This window comes from Pteropus vampyrus, unplaced genomic scaffold, assembly GCF_000151845.1.
Source record: "Pteropus vampyrus isolate Shadow unplaced genomic scaffold, Pvam_2.0 Scaffold436, whole genome shotgun sequence".
NCBI classification, from domain to species: domain Eukaryota; kingdom Metazoa; phylum Chordata; class Mammalia; order Chiroptera; family Pteropodidae; genus Pteropus; species Pteropus vampyrus.
The window spans coordinates 1,339,653-1,363,227 of NW_011889217.1; the positions used below are offsets into that span (position 1 = coordinate 1,339,653).

The 23,575-nt window shown below is 51.9% G+C and overlaps 4 protein-coding genes across 7 annotated transcripts; 2 read left to right on the forward strand and 2 right to left on the reverse strand.

Annotated features, from left to right (window-relative positions):
- Nucleotides 1-1,508: 1,508 nt before the first annotated feature.
- On the forward strand, nt 1,509-4,825 carry GALT (galactose-1-phosphate uridylyltransferase). The gene is made up of 11 exons (XM_011381446.2): nt 1,509-1,684; nt 1,981-2,150; nt 2,370-2,445; nt 2,535-2,583; nt 2,709-2,838; nt 2,987-3,043; nt 3,208-3,330; nt 3,611-3,743; nt 3,846-3,929; nt 4,251-4,405; nt 4,647-4,825. The coding sequence occupies exons 1-11, from the start codon at nt 1,603-1,605 to the stop codon at nt 4,725-4,727; spliced, it is 1,140 nt and encodes a 379-aa protein (XP_011379748.1). The 5' UTR covers nt 1,509-1,602; the 3' UTR covers nt 4,728-4,825.
- A 1,585-nt stretch (nt 4,826-6,410) lies between these two features.
- IL11RA (interleukin 11 receptor subunit alpha) lies at nt 6,411-22,684 on the forward strand. Of its 4 annotated transcripts, none has more exons than XM_023524016.1 (13): nt 6,411-6,473; nt 9,400-9,499; nt 9,784-9,844; nt 10,591-10,760; nt 10,893-11,007; nt 11,156-11,188; nt 11,274-11,440; nt 12,131-12,294; nt 13,124-13,265; nt 13,577-13,696; nt 13,810-13,906; nt 14,148-14,230; nt 22,070-22,684. In XM_023524016.1, exons 2-13 carry the CDS (start codon nt 9,400-9,402, stop codon nt 22,219-22,221), a joined length of 1,404 nt encoding a protein of 467 aa, XP_023379784.1. In that variant the 5' UTR covers nt 6,411-6,473; the 3' UTR covers nt 22,222-22,684. The 4 variants fall into 4 exon arrangements, with proteins under 4 accessions (XP_023379784.1, XP_023379785.1, XP_011379747.1 ...); XM_023524017.1 differs by having other exon boundaries at nt 10,591-10,697; XM_011381445.2 differs by lacking the exon at nt 22,070-22,684 and adding an exon at nt 14,738-15,142.
- CCL27 (C-C motif chemokine ligand 27) lies at nt 15,222-18,409 on the reverse strand. The gene is made up of 3 exons (XM_011381448.2): nt 15,853-18,409; nt 15,594-15,726; nt 15,222-15,398 (listed from the first exon to the last, which is right to left on the reverse strand). The coding sequence occupies exons 1-3, from the start codon at nt 15,920-15,922 to the stop codon at nt 15,251-15,253; spliced, it is 351 nt and encodes a 116-aa protein (XP_011379750.1). The 5' UTR covers nt 15,923-18,409; the 3' UTR covers nt 15,222-15,250.
- On the reverse strand, nt 18,778-19,795 carry LOC111732239. The gene is made up of 3 exons (XM_023524019.1): nt 19,369-19,795; nt 19,085-19,144; nt 18,778-18,961 (listed from the first exon to the last, which is right to left on the reverse strand). The coding sequence occupies exons 1-3, from the start codon at nt 19,413-19,415 to the stop codon at nt 18,805-18,807; spliced, it is 264 nt and encodes an 87-aa protein (XP_023379787.1). The 5' UTR covers nt 19,416-19,795; the 3' UTR covers nt 18,778-18,804.
- Nucleotides 22,685-23,575: the final 891 nt, after the last annotated feature.

The window sequence follows — 23,575 nt, forward strand, 5'->3', positions numbered from 1 at the left end:
GACCAATGACCCAGTTTTTGCATTTGAGCTGCAAAACACCTTGCTTGGCTTGGCCTGGCTTGGGGGAAGGGGCCTCCCTGCTACTGCCCAGCTTTAGTTCACTATACTTCTGTACTGAGTCTCACTGAAGTCTCAGAAGTGTTTTAGAGAATTTGGAAAAGACTGGAAATTTGGGTTCAAATCGTAGCATGGCTACTCATCCTCTAGATGACCTCGAGGCTCTGTTCTCCACTGTGAAATGGGGAGGAGGTTCAGACAATGTTTAGATGGCTCTTTAAAAGTGCCAGGAGAGAAATAAATTTGAATTTTATTCTAATGTTAGCCAATTGGTTCGATCCAAGGAAAAGTTGGAAAAGGAAAGGAGGTATTTAAACACTTCTGACCCCACCCAGATAGTGGCTAGAGCTACTGATAGTCCTGTCCTCCTTACACTTTCAGATTTCTTATAACCCTTTTACCCTGCCCACTTCTTGTGCGTCTGGTGTGTGTGGGTGTATAAGAGAGAATGTGTGTGTGAGAGACAGAGAAAGAGAGAAGAAGAGTGAGAAAATGGTTATGTTGACCAAAAAAAAAAAAAGAAAAAAAAATTAAACCTTTAGAAAAGTTTGAGTTTATTTGAGCCAAATTTTGAGGACACGTCTGGAAGCAAAATCTCAATGGATTGAGAAAATCCTCCAGAGAATGGCAGTTTGCAGTTCCTTCTATACAGTTAGAATCAAAGAAGGAAATATATGGAAGGTACATGAAATCCATTGGTGGTAGATTAAGGAGGCAAGAGATAGCAAAGTGGGGAAATCTCTAGGGTTGGATTAAAAACAAAATGGAGAAACATACTTCTTTTACTTTGGTGAGTACAGGTTAGTTAATAATTAACATTTACAATACGTTAAGATAGTATGTAGGGAAAAAGGTAAAAATGAAGGGTTCTGTGGTCTTGTGCACTGGTGCCTGTGGTTTTGCTTTTGAGGGGCCTGGAAAAGAAAATTATTCTGGTATTTCAAAGGTATGTTATCCTAGATGCGTAAGAACAATGGACAGAGCTCCCTTATGCGAGGCAGACCAATGGCCCCCCCTCCCCCATCCCCAGTTTACCTCTTCTCCACCGTAGCCACTGAACAGGTAATTGAGGTCATTGTGGATCCAGGGTTATACCCTTACTTGGCCCTAGATTGTAAGCTTCAGGAAGGCAGAGGCCTTGCCTGACTTGTGCACACAAGAGCATCCCTCTGCTTTAAGTGGAGCCTAGGTGTCTGGCACACGGTAGATACTCAGTAAATATTTGCTGAATGAATGACCAAATCAATGACGGAATACAGTAAAGAAATCTTGTAAGCGTCTTGGGGTCCAAAGATCTGCAGTAATCAGCTTTCACATAAGTTTTTCCGGATACTGGCTTTGGCTCTGGGGTGGAGCGCCAAAGCCACCCTCTACATAGCTAAGCTGCCCTGAGCCCCGCCCCCAGGCGGCCAGTTGGCCCCCGCAACAGTCATGAGCTAGAGGTCGACCAATCATGGGGGTGGGCGGAGCTGGCAGGCTTAAAGATGGGTAAGAGGCAGCTGGGCAGTCGTTCCTGATAGTCTCCCACCGAGCGAGTTCTTCCTCATGTCGCGCAGCGGAGCAAGTCCTGAGCAGCACCAGCAGGCGTCAGAGGCGGACGCCACAGCCACAACCTTCCTGGCGAGCGGTAACTGCAGGGCACTTGGGACTCATTGAGACGCGGAACCGAGCCTTTCCTTTCTTTAGGAAGTTGTCACTACCCCCACGTCGGCGCGCCCACCCCGACAGGCCCGCGTAGCGAAGACACTACCGTGCTGGGCTGCGGGCTAATTGGCGTTGTAAAGCCCAAGTCCAGCCCTTTAGCTCCTGAGCAGGATGGGGCAGAAAGGGTGCCTCCGAGCTTGGGCCTGCTGCTGTTGAGTGAGAGTGAGAGAAGAGGGGACCAAAGAGCTTTGCTGAGTGATCTTTAATCTTTGCCTCCAGAGCATCAACATATCCGCTACAACCCGCTACAGGATGAGTGGGTGCTAGTGTCAGCTCACCGTATGAAGCGGCCCTGGCAGGGGCAAGTAGAGCCCTCCCCTCTGAAAACAGTGCCCCGCCATGATCCTCACAACCCTCTGTGTCCTGGGGCCACACGGGCCAATGGAGAGGTAAGCCGTTAGAGCTTACATTTGCAGGCTGAGCCTGGGGGAGTAGTTCCCCCTTAGAGCTGCTCCTCACCCACAGAATGGTGGACATCCTTCTGGGTCATATCTTATCAAGTCTTTTAGACCCCAGAGTGGGCCTCTTCCAGATGTCTAGCCCTTGAAGCCCACCACGTGACTGGTGGTATGGGGCAGCAAATGCTTTTAGCACATCCTTGGCTGTAGGTGAATCCCCACTACGATGGCACCTTCTTGTTTGACAACGACTTCCCAGCTCTGCAGCCTGATGCCCCCAATCCAGGTAACCTGGCTCTGGCTGCTGTTGGGGGGGAAGAGAGGCTGGACCTCTTGAGGAGATTTCTGTTACAGAGTGCTACCCCTTTATTTCAGGACCCAGTGATCACCCCCTTTTCCAAGCAGAGGCTGCTCGAGGAGTTTGGTAATGATGAATTCCCTCTCTTAAAACCTCCAGCCCAAGGCCTGGACTGAGCAGTTGGGTTGGGCTCTGCCCCTACCACAGCCTAGCCCTACATTTCTGTCATCCCTTTCTCCCTCCCTATTTAGTAAGGTCATATGCTTCCACCCCTGGTCGGATGTAACACTGCCGCTCATGTCAGTCCCCGAGATCCGTGCTGTTGTGGATGTGTGGGCCTCAGTCATGGAGGAGCTGGGTGCCCAGTACCCTTGGGTGCAGGTTTGTGAGGTTGTCCCCTCCCCTGGATGGGCAGGAATGGGGGTGGTACAGATTTAGTTCTGGGAAGTGGCATCCCTGTTTCCACAGGGTGTGGTTTGGAGGGGTCAGTGTCTTTTTGGCTACTAAACTCCCTGCCCCTACCTGATAGATCTTTGAAAACAAAGGAGCCATGATGGGCTGTTCCAACCCCCACCCCCACTGCCAGGTAAGTGTGTCAGGGACTCCAATGGATTTCTAGGCTGAGTCCAAGCTAGCACTGTGGGGACAGTTATTGAAGTAAGGAATGGGACAGAGGGAGTATGCTAGTCACATGGAAGCTTGCGGGTAAAGGACTTGCCTTTTTTTTTCTCTGCTCTTACTCTTTGACAGGTGTGGGCCAGCAGTTTCCTGCCAGATATTGCCCAGCGTGAGGAGCGATCTCAGCGGGCCTATCAGAGTCAGCATAGAGAGCCCCTGCTGATGGAGTATGGCCGCCAGGAACTGATCAGGAAGGTGGGAGAAAGTCAGGCCCTGCCCCCAAGGAGCCTTTAACCTTACCCCAAAAGAGAGAAGTGCGTGAAGGAGAAAGGTAGAAGAGAAGTAACAGAGAGACTTTCTGCAAGGTCATACCAATAATATAAAGGAAAGATGATAGTGCTTTAGGCTGGGGTGGTAGTGGTAGAGGTGGTAAGAAGCCATCAAATTCTGGGTACGTTTTTCTTTTGCTTATCTTGCCTATTTTCTGATCCCCAATATCTGCCTTGATGACCTCATCTCCATTTGGTTTGCCTAGGAACGTCTGGTCCTAACCAGTGAGCACTGGTTAGTGCTGGTCCCTTTCTGGGCAGTGTGGCCCTTTCAGACACTGCTCTTGCCCCGTCGGCATGTGCGGAGGCTACCTGAGCTGACCCCTGCTGAGCGTGATGGTGAGTCTCCCCACTGAGACCCTGGGGCCAAGCTCTGGATGAGGGTGGCTCTGATAGGGCCTGCATCTAGGCCCCGGGCTAAGAGTCAGTCTCTGATTCCAGATCTAGCCTCCATCATGAAGAAACTCTTGACCAAGTACGACAACCTATTTGAGACATCCTTTCCCTACACCATGGGCTGGCACGGTGAGGCTTTTTGAGCACCCATATTTAGCCCCAACATCTTTTCTAGGCTCCTGTGGCCCAGCTCAGTGGACCGCAAACCCCAGCAGGCCTTGAAACTCATGCTGAGGGAAGTGTCCAGAGCAGGGCTGCTGGTACTGAGGGTGGAGCAGCAAACTTGGTGAAAATATGTCTCTCAGTGTGCTTTCCAATGCCTGGTCTCCTCTCTGGCACAGAATGCTGGGAAATGTAGTTCTGAGATACCTAGTTTGGTTTGGGGGTAGGGGTTAGGCTGCAGAACTAAGGAAGGGCTCTCGCCAGCCATCTCTGCCTTCTTTCTGTCAGGGGCTCCCACAGGATCAGAGGCTGGAGCCAACTGGGACCACTGGCAGCTGCATGCTCATTACTACCCTCCGCTCCTGCGCTCTGCCACTGTCCGGAAATTCATGGTTGGCTACGAAATGCTTGCCCAGGCTCAGAGGGACCTTACTCCTGAGCAGGTCAGGACTCGGAGCGCCCTGGGTCCCCTTTTCACTCCTATTTCCTCAAGGGATCCCAACAATCATGACCCTGAAAACCCCCATAACCTGAGCATTCCTAGAGACTTAGGAGCTGCTCACTTCCTTCATCCTTTGGTTATTCCGGCAGTCCTTATCACCAGCCTTCTGGTCCCACGAGCCCTCACTCAGAACTCCATACTACCATTCTGGGCCACTCTTACTCTCCTTCTTCCCCTGCTAGGCTGCGGAGAAACTAAGGGCACTTCCTGAGGTTCATTACTACCTGAGGCAGAAGGACAGGGAGACAGCAGCCATCGCCTGACCATGCTGACCCCAGAGCTTTCTGCCTGAGAGAACCAGGGCCTAGGGTTTGGGCAGATGTGGGATCAATAAAACTGTACTTCTCAAACTTTAATCACATATTCTAACGTCAGAGAAACATGAACTCTAACTCTTTCTTGGGGGCCTGGGGTTAAAGGCTAAAGGCATAGCTCCAGCCACAACTTTTCTTTGCCTATAGATATGCAAAAACTTAAGGATACAAAAATTTCTCCCTAAATCTCTGAACAAAATTAATAGTCAGTGTTATGTTTGGCCTATAGATTCTCTTACTCCTGGAGTAACAAAGGCGTCCCAGTTTAAGAAACTGATTAAAAATCCTGTGGCTAAGGCTTTGGGAAGACCAGAACCCCCTTTGCCCTAGGATGTCAGCTCACCAAGCTTGGGCCTGAAGGTTTGGTGGAGAGCTGGTGAGCAGAATCCTGGCCCTAGTGGTCAGTGGCCAGACCCTGGGCTGCTGGCCAGAATCCTGGCTTTGTGAGTGACTGCAGCTTGGCTCTGCTCCAGCCCACAGGGGCTGAAGGGGCGGGTAGGGAACATGTGCGTGGCTTTATGTCCTTGCCTTCTCCAGACTTCCACGTGCAGCATGCATCTTTTGCCCTTGTGCCCAATCATTGTACAGGGCCAAAAACAGCTCTGGCAGGGAAGGGGCTACCAGAGTTAGGAGTCCCAGGGTCTGGAAGGAGGGGATGGTTCTTGGAGTGACCAAGGGTTTACCCCCTCCCCTCTGGACCTATTTCCCTGGCAAGACTATGTAACCATGTGGGAACAACAGGCTATGCATCCCAAGAGACCTGATGCCATATAGCGTCTTCCAAACTTTTAGGTGAGGACAGGGCTTGTGAACAATGCAAGGATGGCCAGAATGCTTTTTGTCTCCATTCTTCTCTCAAGGGAACTGAGTCTCTGGGAGGGGAAATCATGCCAAGGCCAGACAGTGATGACAGGAGAACCTTGGCTGTCTGCCTTCTAGTCCAGGGTTCTTTTTACTCTGAGACCCTGGAGAGGAAGGGTCCGATACTTGGAGTGTTGCCATGGTCTGGAAGGAGCTCAGACGGACATGGTACACATCTCCTTTAAGCCCACAGTAACTGGGGAGTGGATGAAAACCCTCCATGGGTGGCTGGTTTCTTAAGGCACACACATACACGCTGACTCTACACTTTTGGGATGCATTTTGAAATCATCTGGGTAGTTTTAAAGAATACTGATGCCTAGGTCCAGCCTCCAGAGATCCTGATTTTATTGGTTTGAAGTGTGGCTTGGCGGTTGTAAAACCACAACGTCCAGCCAAGTTTGAGAACCACTGCCCTACACCAGTCCTTCTTCCGTATCTTATCTGGAAACAGGCACCTTCAGCTTCTCTAGGCACCTGCTCAGTGGCTCCTGAGCCACTGAACTTGAGGCTTTGTTTGTGGACAGCAGGTACTGGGAGGGGCCTGAAAGATTCCTGTCCTTCACGCAAAGACTCGGGAATCCAGCCCTAGCGCCTATCACCTCCGCAGCCTCCTCAGTCTCCGACGGGACAGGAAGTGTCCGGCAGAGGTGGGGGTGGAGGTGATTGGCAGTTGGAGGCTCCAATGGGCCCAGACCCTCCCTATTTCACCCCTCTCCTTCCATTGGTGCCTGGGTGGAGCCGCCCCCACTGCGGGGCCCCAGGGCGGGAGGGAGTAGAGGCCGGGGCAGAGGGCGCCGGCGGCGGAGGCCGCTGCGGCGGAGGCCGCGGAAGGTGAGGCCTGGTGGGGCCCTTGGGTGTGCACAAGGGAACAGCGCCAGGAGAGGGTGCGGCAGGATGGTTTATAATCTGAAGGGCTCAGAGTGACTGACGGATTGTCAGTGTGTGTGGCAGTGAGGCCGTGTGTGACGATGTGTGTGTCTTTGCAACTGAGTGTCACTTCGTGCAACTGTCAGTTAATGTGACTGAGTGTGTCAGTGTATATGTGGCTGTGCAAGTGTGTGTATCTGTCAATGTGCATTTTTTGGTGAGAGACTGGGTCGTTTGTGCGTGAGAAGGCCTGTGACCACATCGAGGAATGTGTTTTGGGAATGTCTCAGACTGTTTCTGGCCAGTGTGAGAGTGGGTAGCTGGGTTTGTATGTGCCAATGTGTGATTTCAGGAGTAGTAGAGCAAGAGTGAGACTTGTATTATCTGTGTGCCCTGTATCCTAACTGTTAGACTTATAGGTGTGGAGCTGTATTCACATCTGAGGGACCCACTTCAATAGCCGGTGGTACTGTACCCAAGAATTCCTGTCACTGGTCTACTGCTCCTTATTTTCTATTTCCCTGTATGACTCAGTTTCCTTATATTTCTTTTTCTCTCTCTACTACTGTCTTCCTAGAATTATTACTCTCTATGTCTCTTCATGGTTTAGTCTCCCTAGGTGTCTCTTCATACCTGCTTTTCAATTCTGCCTCTCAGGTTCTCTGCATCTCTGTCTCTCTCTGTACCCCTGTGCCTGACTTCTCTGTTCACCTTTGTCTCTGGCTACAAAGGCCTGTAACAGTGATGAGATATGGGATCTGCCATGCTAAGAACTCCCTGGAAAAGGAGGCCGAAACTAAAATGAGGAGTTGCTTTTAGGGAGTGCTACAGCCCCATCCCAGGGGTGGAATGCTGAGTGTGTAGGGTGTGAGTATGAGAGGAAGAATATGATGTGTGTGTCTGTGTGAGTATGTATCTGAGTCTGAGTGAGGATATCTGAGTGTATCTGTATGACCATGAGTGGCTGTATCTGAGAGTGTGTATCTAAGGGTGAGTGTGGGTCTTGTGTATCTGGCACCAAGGGACCAAAGGCATTTCCTGGTGCTGGGGCCCAAAGAGTGGAAGGGGAGGTAAGAAATGGCTGGAACATTCAGGGGAGGGGAAACTGTACTCTTCAGCTTTTCTTAATCTCCCCTATCTGGGGCCTCCCTTCCCCCAAAATACAGTCGGCTGTGCCCTAAGGAAATATTTGCTGGGGAGTGAAAAGTGAAAAGAGTAGGCACAGGAGTGTGTGTCTGATTTTCATTTGATTGTATCCACATTTGTTCAAGGGGAGTGTCTTTTTGTTGACTGTGCCTAGTGAGTCCATGCCTGAATGTGGCTATGTTTGGTTGTGTGAAAACACAGGGAATCTGTCACTGTTAGGGACATAAGCAGCCCTCCTTTCCCTCTTGCTGGCCCTGGCTGTGCCTGTGCCTTCCTTTCCAGACTGGGGGGAGGCCTCTTTCCTTCCCAGGGCCTCTGCGTGAGGAGGGTGGGAGGGAAGGAGGGAGGAGGAAGGAGCGGGGAGGGGGCCTGGCTAGGGGCGGCTAAGCTTCAGGGCCCAGAGGGGCGGGGGCAGGGAAGGGAAAGGAGGGGATCATTCTGAGGTCCCAGAATTGAGTGGAGCTGAGAGGCGTGCTGTAGCTGGTGGGAGGAAGTCCTGGAAGCCATGGACACTCAGCCACTGGGATCACCGAGGTAGGGCAGGGCTGATCAGGGTAAATGTGGCTGGGGGGCCAGGGTGAGCCAGTAGACACTCAGACAGACACACAGACACATGGAGGCCCCTGCTTTGTTCTCTTTAGAAGGGGTCTGTGTTCTGAAATCCTTCCCCAGGGCCCTCTCCCCATCTGCCCCTTCTGTCCACAGGGCTACCCCACTGCCGTCCATCTCCTGCTTGCCCCCATCCAGAATCCCTCTCTTCTAATACCCTCCAACCCCCATACACACAGACACACAGACACACACACACACACACACACACACACACACACACACACACACACACTTGGTTACTTCCTTGGCCTTTCTGAATTCCTGCTGCCCCACACCAGCCCTCACCTCGCTAGTCTCCCACTGCCTCCAAGTTCTGATCTCTGAGCATCTCCCGGCCCTGTGGCCCCCACCCCAGGCCCCTGTCCCTGCAGGCTCCCAGCTCCTCTCAGCCTCCTCTCCCGCCACCCTGTCTCCATCTGCTGGCTCCTTGCCCACCCCTAGCCTCTGGCAGCAGCTAGGGCATCTGGATCTGTTTAACTGCGCAGCCTTAGCCTGCACCCTAGCCCTATCCAGACTCATAGGCTCGAGACCAAGAAGACTCCAGAGTCGGCCCAGATGAGTATCCCAAGGAGCCAGAGCAAGGAGCCAGGCCCAGGCGAGAAAAGGTTTGGCAGCCAGAGCAGGGCTAGGCCCCATGGCAGGAGTACAGGATGGGCTCAGACCCACCATGATAGCCTTAGGGTGATGAGGGCTGCCTCAGGTTAGTCAGAGGCAATGACTAGCCCTGGGCCAGGTGGACACTGGGATTCCCAACAGTTGGATAAGAGGAGTTAATGGGAGTAACCAAGCTGGTGCCAGCACTTGGTGCCAGGGGTGGGCGCCAAGGGTTGTGTGTGGGGAGGGCAGTGCTGGCACAGACTGTTGCCTCCAGCTTTTGTTCTGGGCCCTAAGCCCAGGACTGAGATGGAGGGTGTGAGGGTGTTTGTGTAAATGTGTGCGCGTGCGCACAGCACTGTGTGTATAATGGAAAGGGGGGACCTTAAATCAGATCCCCCAGTGATTTCTGATATCCTTACCCCACTTGGTACCTCAGTTTTCCTCCTAGAAAGCCCTAACTTGGAAGAGGAGGAGGCAGACTTTAGCCTCCCATCTTGGGCATGGGGGATCGCTGACACTACCTCTCTCCCCATAGATGAGCAGCAGCTGCTCAGGGCTGAGCAGGGTCCTGGTGGCCGTGGCTACAGCCCTGGCATCTGCCTCCTCCTCCTGCCCCGAGACCTGGGGCTCCCCAGGTGAGAAGAACCCTATTCTATGACACCGACTCTGACTTGTGACTTGCCACTCTCACTGTGAACCCTTCCCATACCTAACATGTAACTCCCAACCACTGAGATCCAACCTGGCAACATCCCCTCTCGACCCTGTTCTCTGATTTCTGTCTACATTATAACATGATGCTCTGACCCAGTGACCCCACCCAGGGCTTAAAAGTCTGCTCCTTACCCTGTTACTCTCACAAAGTGGGGGGTTGGGGAGTGGGAAAGGAAGAGCCTCTCCTCAGAAGTGCCCTCCACAGGAGTTCAGTATGGGCAGCCTGGAAGGTCCATGACGCTGTGTTGCCCAGGAGTGACTGCTGGGTAAGTGCTAAGTGCCCCACCTGCCTGTTGGGCTGACACTCATGACCCTTTCTTGACTCTGCCCAGTCCTCATGCCCCTTCCCTCCTTGCCCCCTGTGTCTGTAATCTTCACTCCTCTGTCAAAACCCTCAAACCATCCTTATTCATCAGAAAATTTCAACTAACATGTATTTAGCACCTGCTAAGTGCTTGTTCTATTCTAGGTCCTGGGATATAGCAGTGTACAAGCTAGGAAAGATGTCAGCCCTCACAGAGCTTAGTGGGGCAGACAAACAATAAACAAATAAGAATCTTGCCAGGTAGTTATACTTGCAGGGCAGAAAATCAAAAGAGAGTGATGCGGAAGAGGATAACCGAGGTAATCAGGGAAGGCCTCTCTGAGGAAGTGACATTGAAGCTGATTGTGAAGGTCAGGAAGGAGGCAGTCAAACAGGTTGGGCTAAAGCATTCTTGACAGAAGGCACAGCTAGTGCAAATGCCCTGAGGTGGGAATGAGCTCATCATACTTGAACAGAAAGAAGACTGATGGTATAGGACAGGACCAGAGTGCAATAGGTGAGGGGGAGAGACGGAGGAGCTGAAGAAGGAAAGGAAGGCAAAGGTTAGATCACCAAGGGCTTTGTGAGCCAGCAAAAGGAATTTGGGTTTTATTGCAAGACAGTGAGAAGCCAATGGAGAGCTGCGGCATGGTCTGACACACACTTTAAATCTTCCCTCTGTCTATCATCACCTCTTTTCACCCTCAGGGCCCCAGTGTCTTGGTTTCGGGACCACGAGACAAGCCTGCTCCAGGGACCTGACTCTGGGCTAGGGCAAGAACTGGTCCTAACCCAGGCAGACAGCACTGACGAGGGTACCTACATCTGCCGGACCCTGGATGGTGCACTTGGGGGCATGGTGACCCTGCAGCTGGGCTGTGAGTTGGGGAGGGAGTATTGGGTGGCAGTGATGAGACATGGGGCTCCTGAGGGAATCAAGGTCCTAAATAAGTCTCTGGAATGGTAGGACTAAGGACTTCTTAGTCTCCAGCTGTACCCTCTTTCTCTAGACCCCCCAGCCCGCCCTCTTGTCTCTTGCCGAGCAGCCGACTATGAGAATTTCTCCTGCACTTGGAGTCCCAGCCAGGTCAGCGGTTTACCCACCCGCTACCTCACCTCCTACAGGTATGTGCATGATCAGGTGTGTATGTCTGTACATTTGGGTGTGCTGGCACAATGTAGGTATGGGAGGCAGGGAGGAAGGTCCTGAGTAAGGCCTTAGAGGGAGGACCCTCTTTTCCTTCCTGACCTGAGATGTTCCTCTCTCTGCTAGAAAGAAGACAGTGCCAGGAACTGATGGCCAGAGGTAGGACATGAGGGAGAGGCTGGGGGCTCCTGCTGAATCCCACAATGAACATTTCCAAAGCCCAAGACTACATCCTCCCTCCTAGGATGAGTCCATCCACGGGGCCCTGGCCATGCCCACAGGACCCCCCAGGGGCTGCCCGCTGTGTGGTCCATGGGGCAGAGTTCTGGAGCCAGTACCGGATCAATGTGACTGAGGTGAATCCCCTGGGGGTCAGCACACGCCTGCTGGATGTGAGCTTGCAGAGCATCTGTGAGTACCATCCTTAGAGTTCCTCCAGATCCCCTCCATAGAGACCCCAAACAGACTCTAGGGTATAGATATCTCAACACAGAACTCCCCCACCCCAGAGCTCCCAAACAGTTCCCTCCCAATATAAACTTCAGTTCAGCACACAGGTGGCTCCTGTGGAGACTAAGAAGACAGAGATCAGAGCCCAGGAGGCAGAGTTATCTCAGTCTCTAGAGACTGCTGCCACCACCTCCTCCTCCCCACAAGTCTTTCCTGGCTGCCTAGCACCAGAGCTGCCTCTCTGCCTCTAGGCCTTGTGCTGAAGGCAGCCATATTTCAAGTCCTCCCTGTCCAATGGAAGCCTTTATTTGTCCCTCCTTCCTTTTGATCTGTGCGTGGGAGTGGGGCTCTAAAGCGCTGGCTGGAATTTGGGTCAACTCATCTTCTTCCTTGGGTGGGAAACAGAATCACTCTTTAATTCACTCAACATAGACCTTTCAAAAATCTGTCTCCAGATCTCAGTTCATTTTATAGTAGGGATGATAGACAGGTCCTGAGCCTAATGGATGATCATGCTTAAGACTTCCCCAGCCCCCTTGGAAGTGCCTCCCTCAGGTACCTTTAGGCACACACTCACCCTCCCTTGGGAGGTGGTGGGGAAGAGATGGGTACCTGTCATCTGTCCTTACTTTGTGTCTCTACCATCCTCAGTGCGTCCTGACCCACCCCAGGGGCTTCGGGTAGAGTCAGTACCTGGCTACCCCCGTCGCCTTCGTGCCAGCTGGACATATCCCGCCTCCTGGCCCCGCCAACCCCACTTCCTGCTCAAGTTCCGGCTGCAGTACCGTCCAGTGCAGCATCCTGCCTGGTCCACGGTGAGGCCTGGAGTGTGTCCCAGTTTGGGGCTGTAGGTCCTGTGAGGCCTAGAGTGTGTCCCAACTTGGGGCTGTGGGTCCTGTCTCTGGTTTCATGTTCCAGGATGTTCTGCATGGATTTCTGGCACTGGCAGGTCACCGAAGCCCTATCACCTCCCCCTATAGAATGCTCTCCCAGGGTCAGGTTTTGTGTTGGGTGCTGGGTTGCAGCAGGGACTGACAGACGAAGCCTCTGCCCTGCGGGGCTATTACTCTAATGTAAGCCTATCTATGGGAAGACAGCAGTGGCTTTTTAAAAATAACTTTTCCAGGAAAAGAAGTGCTTTTCACCCAGAGGTATATCCTCATATAAACACTCATATACCCAGGTAAGGATAGTAGTGAATTCTCACCTCTGGAGATGTCAAAGATTGGCTAGCATCAGGTCTGGAGAGTGGCTGCCTCAGAGAATAACCAATATTTATTAAGCACTGTGTGCCTGCCAGGCATTGAGATACACATTGTACATGCACTATCTTAGATGTATTCACTTCTATTTTATGGATGAAGAAACTGAGGCACAAAGAAGTCCAAGGTCACCCAGTAAGAGTTGAACCTAGGCAGTCTGATGGTACAACCTATTTATATAACCACTATGCACTTTTGTCTTTTAAACACAAGATGTAGACCTGACACCACCAGCCACCCCACATGAAGCCCAGTTGGCTCCACCACGCTAATAAGGACAGAATGGGGAGGAAGGGTGCTCTTTGCAGATTGGGGCTTGGGGGCAGTTAGGCTGGGTGCTTACAACCTGGATAACGTAGTGATGAACTATCTTCACTGCCAGGTGGAGCCGACTGGACTGGAGGAGGTGATCACAGATGCGGTGGCTGGGCTGCCTCATGCCGTGCGGGTCAGTGCCCGGGACTTTCTGGATGCTGGCATTTGGAGTGCCTGGAGCCCTGAGGCCTGGGGAACTCCAAGCACTGGTGAGAGAGCCAAAGGAAAGGGTAGAGGTCCCGCCCCTCAGTATCTATCAGCTGGACTGGTTTGCTTGAACTTGGGCACTTGGCACATGCTCCCACCACGCAGGCATGCCAACTGCCTGCAGTCCTGTTCTATCTTAAGCTCTGCCCCTCAACCTCTACCCCTGCTACTTCTCAAGAAGGTGGCTCTGCCCTTTCAGGCATTGCCTTTAGCTGCCCCTGTGTCCAAGCAAGGCCCTGGCTTCCACAGGCCAGCCTTGGCCTCTTCCCCTACCCTGTGTGGACAGTTCTCCTCAAATCTTACTTCTCTTCAGAGCCCCTGCCAAAGGAAATACCAGCTGGGAGTCAGCCACACACACAGCCAGAGGAAGACACTCAAGTGGACAGCCCTGCTCCCCCAAGGCCCTCCCTCCTTCCAGACCTGCTGCCACTTGGTGAGCTGGGACAGATGGGCAAAGGTAGTAGAGGATGGGAAAGCCCCAGAGACAAGGGGGCACTGGGTTTGGTTGAGCTCACTCTTACAATGGCATGTGACCCTCCTCCTCAGACCATAGGGACCCTCTGGAGCAGGTGGCTGTGCTGGCATCTTTGGGAATCTTCTCTTTCCTGGGACTAGCAGCTGGGGCCCTGGCACTGGGGCTCTGGTAAGTGACAGCCATTGGTGCCTCAGCTTCTAATCCCACACAGACCCTCTGATACCCATAGACTACACCCCTTTCCCAACCCTCATTACTTTCCAGTGAACCTATCTGATTCTGATTCCCTCTGTCCTCTAACGTTGTGATTCTCACTGACTCCTCTACTGACTGTCTACTAATAAGCCCTTTTCGAGTGGTCTGAGATGCTTTATGTTGTCAGGGAGATAGCTACTTTTTTATGCTTCAGGCTGAGGCTGAGACCGGATGGGAAGGATGGACCCCAAAAACCTGGGTTCTTGGCCCCGATGATTCCAGTGGACAAGCTTCCAGGTGAGTAGGAACTCCAGGAGGTTTGGGCTTGAGATGTGTGCCCTCATTTTGAGTGTCTGGATTAAGAGTCACATGCCCCCTAGTCTTTGTGAGGGTGTTGGAAGTGAGTTAGGTCTCTTCATTCTTATGTCTTGGCTCAAGGATGGGCCTGTCATTCTTGAGTCCCTGGGCTCAGAGTTGGGTCTCTTCCTTCTCTTGCAGGGTATTGGGGCTTCTAGATGGACTCCCTTCTCATTTGCAGTGTGTTAGGCTCAGAGCTGTTTATCTCTCCTTATTCTTGAGATGTCTTAGATCAGAGTTGGGTCCCCTCCCTTATTCTTGATGTGCCTGAGCCCAGAGTTAGGTCCACTCCCTCATCTCCAGGGTGTCAGGGCTCACTCAGAGCTGGGATCCCCTATTCATTCCCAGAGTGTTAAGTTCAGAGCTGGGTCTCCTCCCTCATTCTAAGGTGTCAGGGCCAAGATCTAGTCCTACTGTCTCCCTTGATTTGCCTCTTGATTTTTCTAGGAGCTCCAAACCTGTAGAGGATCCAGAAAGGCTTCAGCTGATTCCACCTATAATTCTGTCTTGCTGGTGTGGATGGACATATAGAACCCAGGCAGGACAGTGGATCCCCAGGAGGTGTAGGATTTCTGAAAGTTCTGTTTGGAGCCATTTTCTATGAGACTCTGTGTTCCAGACTTGCCAAATGAAAGGTGCCTGGACCTCTGATTTCATCCTAGAGCTGGAGGTCCACCAGTGGAATGTATGTAGATGTGTATGTCTGTGTTTATGTGTGCCTGTGTGTATGTGAGGCAAGAAACATATGTTCTCTGCATGTATGTATGTGGGTGCCTGGGGAGTATGTGTGGGTCCCTGGCTCTTGCCTCTGGCGGGGTCATGAAGGTGTGAATAAAGAGAATGAGGATGTTCTTCTGTTTTTTGATGTCTCCCAGCTCCAGATTCAGGGCTCTCAGAAGAATGCATAGAATTGGAGACCACCATCAGAGACTGTTGTTCAATAATGCTTTATTATTTTGGCTATTGGGAGTCCCTGCCCATTTTCCCTATCAGCCAAAAATTCAGGTTGGGCAGTGTCTCCTGATGCTTCCTCCCTTGGTGCTGAAACCACCGACCCAGGCTGCGGTTCTGGGGGTGGATGCAGACGCTGCGTCGAGACAGGTGAAGCCTGGGAAAGGAAAGGTCCAAAGCCATAGTCATAGTTTGGGGATGAGGTTAGGGTCCAGCGGTTAGGGGCAAAGGCCAGATGACAACCTGAGTTGGCATCAGAATTAGCAATTCGGGCTGGGGTTGGGATCAGCATCAGGAGTTGGGACTGAGGTCGGAATCAGGGGTCAGTCTCAGGGGCAGGTTCAGAGCTCACACAAAAGCCTGTAGGTGACAGTCCCCATCAGCCTCTTGCAGTTCCACTCGGATGACTTTCTTTAGTAGCTTGTTTGAGAGTGGCTCTCGGTAGAGCTGAGTACAGCAGGTGGTGCTGGGTGGCAGTAGCGCCGCTAGGAAACAGTGGGTCCAGGTGTTCAGAGGGCTTCTGACCCCAAACTCCTCCTGTACTTCTTGCTCCCCTTTTCCTTCTATCTCATTCATCCAGATTCCCGGCCTTCTAGACCCCAAGTACTCACCTGCTCCAGGGTCTAGGCTCAGAAGCAACAGTAGCAGCAGGAGGCTAATGGTGGGTGAGGGCCCCTTCATGCTGATCAGCCTGGATACTTCTTTCTCTCTCCTCCTTCTCCCCTACCTTTTATTTGGGTGACTTTCGCTTGGGGCACCAAGTGAGTCAGAGGCAGATAAAGATGTGTTACTCATCCTGTGACACTCCTGGGTCCTAGTTGCCACAGACCCCTGTGCCATAGACCCTTTCCTCTGCTAAGACTGTCATTTCCCATGGGCTCCTAAGCCCGGGGAAGAGAAGCTGGGGAGAGGGTTAGTGCATGATGCAAGGACTGATGGTACAATAACTGAGTAAGGGTAGACAAGCATCCTCAGCGGCATCCAATGATGGACATTCACACTCATACCCATAATTACACATTCGCAGTCACACCTCCATCACTCAATCAACCACACATGGTCAGACAACCATAGACAGAATCATGCAGCCCCAATTTTATTCAAAAGTCCTACTCCCATACAGTTGTGTTTTTATAATCATCCAGTCATACAATCATACTAGCACACATACATTCTGATGGGGGAGTTGTCGGTGGGATGGGAGCAGAGGGCAAGCCAGCACCAAATTGCCTTCATTTTTCCCCTCCCCACTTCCTGCCCCTAGCCTGCTTCTCTTATCAGGAAGAATTGATAGGAATGGGTCCCTGAAGTAGGCCCTTCTTTCTGGCTGAGGAGGTGTTGTGGCAGGGACCAGTTCAGTTCAGAGAAGCTGGAAAAGGCCTTTTTTTGTAGTATTGGGAGTTCTTTTGAGATGCTAAGGTGGGGACTGCTTTCCCTAGGAAGATGAAACTGAGGAAGGGTGGGGCGGATAAGAAGGGTAGATGAGGGAAGATAAAATTTTTTCCGTGTTAGGTTGCTCCTATTAACAGGTAAAAAAACCCCCAAGAAATTTTATCTTTCTGCGTTTGCCTAGTCTTGTCCCAGAAATGCTAGCCTGTTGCCAAAAGGGGCCTGAGGTTTCCAGACAGTCCCTGGCTTATTAAGACATCAGACTCAAGAATTCAATTACCTCTCTTTTGTTCTGTTCAAATTCCAGCCTCTCTCCACAGTGGGTCTGGAGGAACATACCCCTTCTCCACTCAGGTCCAGTGATACCCGTCAACAACCCCTACACCCTCTGTATCCCATCCTCTCGCTAAAGCCCAAACCTCCCATCTCCTTCCTGTCCCTTCTCTCCTAATCCCATACTCAGCCTTCACTCCCTCTTCCTCTCATCTCCCAATGTAAAACAACTCCTTCTCTCATTTCCTGAAAGCTGGGAACTGCCTAGGGTGGGAGCAAGCTGCTAAGTTTAATGCCCCTTACATCTTGAAGAATTTCCTGCTCCTGGTCTGGGGATTTCAACCCTCAAGTCCTGCTCTGTATTTGAAACATAAACTGAGTTATAACCCTTATCTGGTTGTTGCAGGGGTGCCTTATGAAGCCTTTTGCTCTGTGCTAGCTACCTTCTATGGGGCAGGCCTTCTCTTGGGATAGGGACCTTCCCTGGGTATCTCATTCTGCTGCAAGGCTGCTCTGATAATCAGGTGGGACCATCAGCTCTGACAGTGGGGACTAGGCCCTTTCCCAGGCTCAACAACTGGAGCTTCTCCCTCCTTTCCAGGGCGAGGCTCTAAGGCACTTTCCTAGAGTTTGATTTGTAGATGTTTAGGAATTCTGATAGTTTCCTGGGGAGGTATAGGCCCAAGGCTGGACAGAGTACTCCACTTTTGACAGGGTTCTTGATTAGACATTGTGATGAAAGGCTCAAGATACCAGGTCCATTTTTGAAGGTGGCCACGACCCAGAGACATTTTGAACTTGTAGTACCAGAGGCATTAGGGTCTCTCTCCCACCCTCCAGTCTAGATTTGTGCCCCAGAGCTTGGATGCAGTGATTGAGGTGCCATCATCTTGTTATAGATATCCATCAACCAGCTGTCTGCCACACACATTGTGGCCTCTCCTGGACCAGTCAGTCCAGAGACCTGAGAAGGCAAGAAACAAATTCTTCCGGGTATGCATCCATTTCTCCCCTATGCCATCTCCACAGATAGGGCTAAGCCTTTTCCCCAGCCACAACCTGCTGTAGCAGGGGTAACCCCAGGCCGAAAGTTAGTTTTGTCCTCCACTCACAAACTGGCCGTCTCTTTAACTTAATCCCCTGGTGCCCTTCCTGGTATTGGGGCCAATCCCTAACTGAAAGCAGGCCCACTGGAGTCCCTGACTCTCAGCACTTTAGGAGTCAGTGGGTCTCAGGCTGACTGGGTGACAAGACAGGAAGGGGTGGCAGGGAACAATGTGACCCTCGGGTTCTCCTAGGGAGGTAGCAACAACTGCTAGGTAGGCTTTAAGTCAAGTATCTTTAAACTTGGGATCAGACTGGAGGTTGAGGTATTAACCATAGGAAAGATCTCCCAAGGTCCCAAGTCAATCCCCTGTGGCAGGTTGAGAGTGGAAGCTTCTAGGAATCTTGCCCTCCTCGCACAGCCTACTTCCACAACTCTGGGCTTAGAATATTTTAGATCCACTCCCAGGAAAAGAAGATTCTTAGGACACTTGGCAAAGCCCTGTTTAGGAGGAACGTGGTAGCAGAGAGCTGGAGTGAAAACACATCAATATGGGAATACGGTTGGGAGGAAGACAAAAGCAGGACTATTTATTTCCTCCATATAGGCTATCACAGTGATGGGTGTGTGTGTGTGTGTAAGGGAGGGGCACGGAGTGAAGAGCAGTCACAGATAGTAAACAGGAGGCCTAATACTGATGAGGGGCCCTTAGGTATAACAGGGACCTGGACATGGAAGGCACCCTATTTGGAAGGGTGGCCCTGCCAGTTAAGGTCACAGCTAGCATGGAGAGGGGCACCCAGCCCGAACAGCAGCAGCGGCGGCAGAGTCAGGAGGGAAGCACGGTGGCTTCGGTTTAAATCTTTAATGCACTGGCTGGCTGGGCAGTGGCGGCGGGGGTGCGGCGGGGGAGGCCGCGACCCCAGCGCTGGGGAACAGGGGCCAGGCCGCTTGACAGACAACTCATCAGGCCCCGCAGAGGCTCCAGCTTCTGCTCCCGGGGGTGCGCCGAGCTGTAGGGCAACCCGACACTGGCGTGAGGCGGGGCAGGGACTCCCCTATTCCCCCCGGTCCATCTTCCGAGACTGAGCCTTGTTCATGCCCCGGGAGGGTCCGCGATATCGCAGTCCCCTCACCTCCGCTCCCTCCGCCACATGCGCAGCCACGGGAAAAAGTAGAAGCAGCCCCAGTAGATCCTGCAGAGAGAAGGCAAAGCCGGGCGGCGGGGCCGGGCTGACCCCGCAGACTCCTCGGATGTCTTTCCAAAGCCCAACCCACCCCTTAGAGGCGGTTCCCTCCACAGCCCACGCCCCCTTAGGGGCCCCACCCCTCCTGCTCCTCCTGCCCCTGGACTACTTGAGCCCTCCCCCAACCCTGGACCCGCTGGGTTCCTCCTACGCGGAATCCCGCCTCCACTCACTCCTCCTCCGCCTCCAGCGCCACCTCGTATCTCCTCAATCCCGACATGTCCCGGGCTCCGAACGTCTCCTGGGAAGCGGCACAATCAGATCAAGGGTTCCCCAACCCCAGACCCCTCCTCTGTCATTCTCAGGACCAGTCTGATTTGTTATCAGGTAATCAGAGGCAGATGCCCCCGGGAAGCCTCAATTGCCATACAGGGGAAGGGTGGGATCAAAGATTTTGGAGGTACTAAACGTTAAGGAATTAGGAGGTTGGTCACCTCGGGAGCCTGGGGCTTTTAGGGGGTCAGGGCGAAAGGCATTGCGGCCATGAGGCTGGGATATTTGGGGCCCGGGTTAGGATTTTCGGGGACTGGGGTCACCTGGAGGGGGGCTGAGGGGTTGGCGCAGCCTAAACTCCCGCCCTCCCTGGCTCCACCCCGGAAACAGACCGTTACCGTTACGCCACGGGGACTCCGTCACGCACCAGGGGTGGGGCTTGCCTATTACCCGGAAGGGGCGGAGTTAGAGCATTTCTTTAACGGAGGCGGATTCACTCTAAGGGGGAGCTAAGGCCTATCACTAATGGGGTGAAGTTGGGGTTTATTTCTAAGATTAAGGGCACTAGCTCCTCTTTTGTAGGGATGGAGTCAGATTTTGGAGCTCTACCATCAATGACGGAGACATCAGTAACAGCAAGAAAAGATCTTTGGGATGCTGTCCAGTAGTGCTTTCCCATTTCCCTCTCCTACTCTCAATCTCCTTGGCTTCTGCTCTGATGATTGCCTTTCTTGCCTGCCTCATTTCACTTGAATGACCCTGGGCTGAGGAGGAACAGGCCACAAGGGAGGGCCCGGTCTAGACAGGCCAGGCTATGGAAATAGTTTTTGGCTGAGTGGCCTCGGCCAAGTTGCTTAATAGCCAGAGGGTCACAGCCCTTCCTCTCTGAGCTGAGACTGACCTTCCTGTGATTTTTGTTCCTACAGTCATCCATTCAATATTTATTGAGTGTCTGCTACATGCAGGCAATGTGCTGGGCATGGGATACAGCAGTAAAGAAGACAGGCATAGTCTTTTCCCTCAGAGGGCTTATCATCTGGGTTAGAGATGGGAGTATTGAAAAAGATCATCAGAGCATTACTTAGCAGACTGGATAGGGACAGTAGAGGGTACTGTGGTAGAGCCTAGAAGGAGAATTAGCCCAGTATGGGAGGTTGGAAATAACTGCCCCAGTTGTTCTTTGGAAGGAGGAAGGGAGACTTGTGGCTGGACTATAGGAGAGAGAGTGATCAGAAATGAGTGAAGTGAAAGTTCCCTCAGACTGAAGTGTGGAGAATGAATACACCTACCCTGTCCCCCCATCCCATCCTTTTTTTCCCTCTCATACCTGTCTTCCCCTGCCTAGGCCACAAACAGACAGGTGACCAACAGATCCATGGGTACCAGTTGGGCTTTACTGGAAGCATTGCAGTCTGGCTGTGGAGGAGAATCTGTGCTCCCGCCAGACTCACCCTCTCGCTCACACTCACACTCATTCACACTCACGTCGGCTCTCCAGGTCCTGCCCGGACTGGGTCAGGTCTGGTGCAGAGGTGCTGGAGGCCTGGTTTTCTCTTCGGTCCTTAGTTCCCTGGAGCCACAGTCATTTACATCCCTTCAGTCAGATACAAGGTTCCCTCTGGGGCTGTCATGGGCCAACTGCTGTGGCGCCTGTTCTGGAGGAGGAAGGAGAGGCAAGGTCATGGGCTGGGGTCTTGGGCAGAGGCTCAGAGGGAGGAAGCAGGGCTGAGGAGGTGGCAGGCTTGCCTTGTCAGAGTTCTTCTGCAATCTCCGGATGATGCAGCCCACCTAAGAGTGGTCTGGGGATATGCAGAGCTGGTGACCATTCAGTGTGGTGAACCTAGAGTCAGAGGTCAGAGGGAATAGAGCAGCCCTGGAACTTAGCTTCTTGGAAGGCCCTGGTGTGTGGGGCAGAAACTAAGGACCACATCCAAGAGCCTGTTTCAGGGGTTTCCTTGTGGAAAGGGGTTCGGCAAAGAGAAGGGAAGTAACATGGTGAGCATAGGCCCCAGGGTAGGTGATTGGGAGAGGAGGAGACCAGTTACTCTCCACCCCCACTCACAGGACAACAGTACCATGCAGCCATCCTTGAGGAGGAGATAGGAACAAAAAGGTACCACAAATGTTCCCAGGAACTGGGTGAGAGACAGAGTCCTCAGAGTTGTTGGCATCACTCAGAGCTGGCTTGAGGGACTGTAAGTTGGGAAGCCCACAGCCCTGACTGAATTCAGGATACCTGTGTCCAGTGCCATAACTTTAGTGTTCCCCTCTTCTCCACCCATGTGTACTGTCCTCTTCCTCTGGAAACCCAGGCTAGAAGAGACAGAGCCTCTGAAGGCCCAGCACCTATCCAGGCACAGACACATATAGGAACACCTGAGGCACAGGCACATCTACATCACATAGGAGCACACGCAGGACACAGGCACACCCACACCACACAAGCCCATGTGCAGATTGTACAGGAATATGCACAGTAAACAATCCTACAGTACACAGGGAAACACAATCACAGGGGCACACTCATTTGGTAAATATACACTGTAAGGTTCACAGACACACTCATACCTGGATGTTGACCTGAACTCAGAGTCTCCTTCACAGACTCCCAGATCTCTATTCTACCCCACACCTTACCATTTTATCCCCTCTCCTTTCCAGGGGAGACCAAAAAATCAGGAGACGAAGAAATGAGAGGAGTGGTGCTGTGCAGGAGGCCATGGAAGATGGATGGAAATGGACAAATGATTAGAATCTTTGGAAGCAGCAAGTGTATGGGTTGCAGGAGTCCTGCTTTTGTGGAGCCTATGTGAGACTGTGAGTCTGGATAGGGGAGAGAGTGAGTAGAAGAGTGATGATGAGCATGAGGAAGTCCATGATGGTCCTGTGAGTGAACCTGTATGAGGGTGTGTAGCTGTCTCCTATTTCATGGCCCCCTGAAGCTTTCACTTTATGTGTGCAGTAATTACTTTCCTTCTGTTTTATAATAAAGAATTTGGCCTTTGTCCCTGGTTTCTGAGAAGGAGACTCTAAATCTTTGGAATTTCCAAAGAGGAATGTCTTTGTTATTTCTGAATCCCTTGAATCACACCTGAGTTTATGCTAAGAAATGAGATGACCAAGGATGGGAGTGGTCACCAGAAAGACCAACCATCTCATTGGAGAGTTGGCCTAACCTCCGGGGAGAGAGGGGACTGGGGGTTGAGTTCAGTCATGTGGCCAACAATTCAATAATGCCTATGTAATGAAATCTCAATAAAAATTCTGGACACCAAAGCTCATGGAACTTCCTGGTTGGTGAACACATTGACGTGCTGGGAGGGTGATGTGTCCTGTGTGTCTCCATGGGGAGAGAGCATGGAAGCTCTGCATTTGAGACCTTCCCAGATATCTTTCCCCATGTGTCTCTTCATTTGGCTGTTCCTGATTTTATCCTTTATAAAAAAAAAAATTGTAAATATAGCACTCCTGAGACTTGTGAGTCATTCTAGTGAATTATTGCATCTGAGGGGGTTGTGGGAACCTCCTGGATTTGTAGCCAGTTGGTCAGAAATACAGGTGGCCTGGGGACCCCACTTATGTCTGGCATCTCAAGGGAGGGAGGTGTGTTGCAGACTTAAGGAAGTCTGACACTAACTGGGTGGTTAGTGTCTGAATTGAATTGTAGTACATGAGATGGTAGAATACCTTTCTGCTGGATATTTCCCCTACAGTTTCCCTCTATCTGGAAAAACCTTTTTTTTCCCTTTTATAACTCTCCTCAGTAGCCTCTCCACTCCCATTTTCCATCCTTTGTCTTTAGCTCTGAGAATTTGGCAATCAGCAGTTTGGACAAAGGAAGGGTGGAGGAAGTTTTACAGTGTTGTCTCCTTGGGGGCATGTGAAACATCAGTATCAAGGCTAGGAGTCAGGGCTTGGTTCGGGATTAGAGGTCAGGGTAAGGAGTGCCTTCCTCTTTCCCAGATTTCTCCTCACCTCCAGCTTTTCTCTGTGGTCCTAAGATACCTGGCAGTGGGAAGAGTGGGGAAAATGGGACCCAGCTGCCCCCCGCCCCCCGATTCCCTGAGGACAATCACAAGAAGCAGAGTAAGGCTGGAGAAGGTCCCCTCCCAGGTTCCCTTAGTCTCCCTAGGCCCATCACAGTGCCTATGTATCCATCATCTGAGA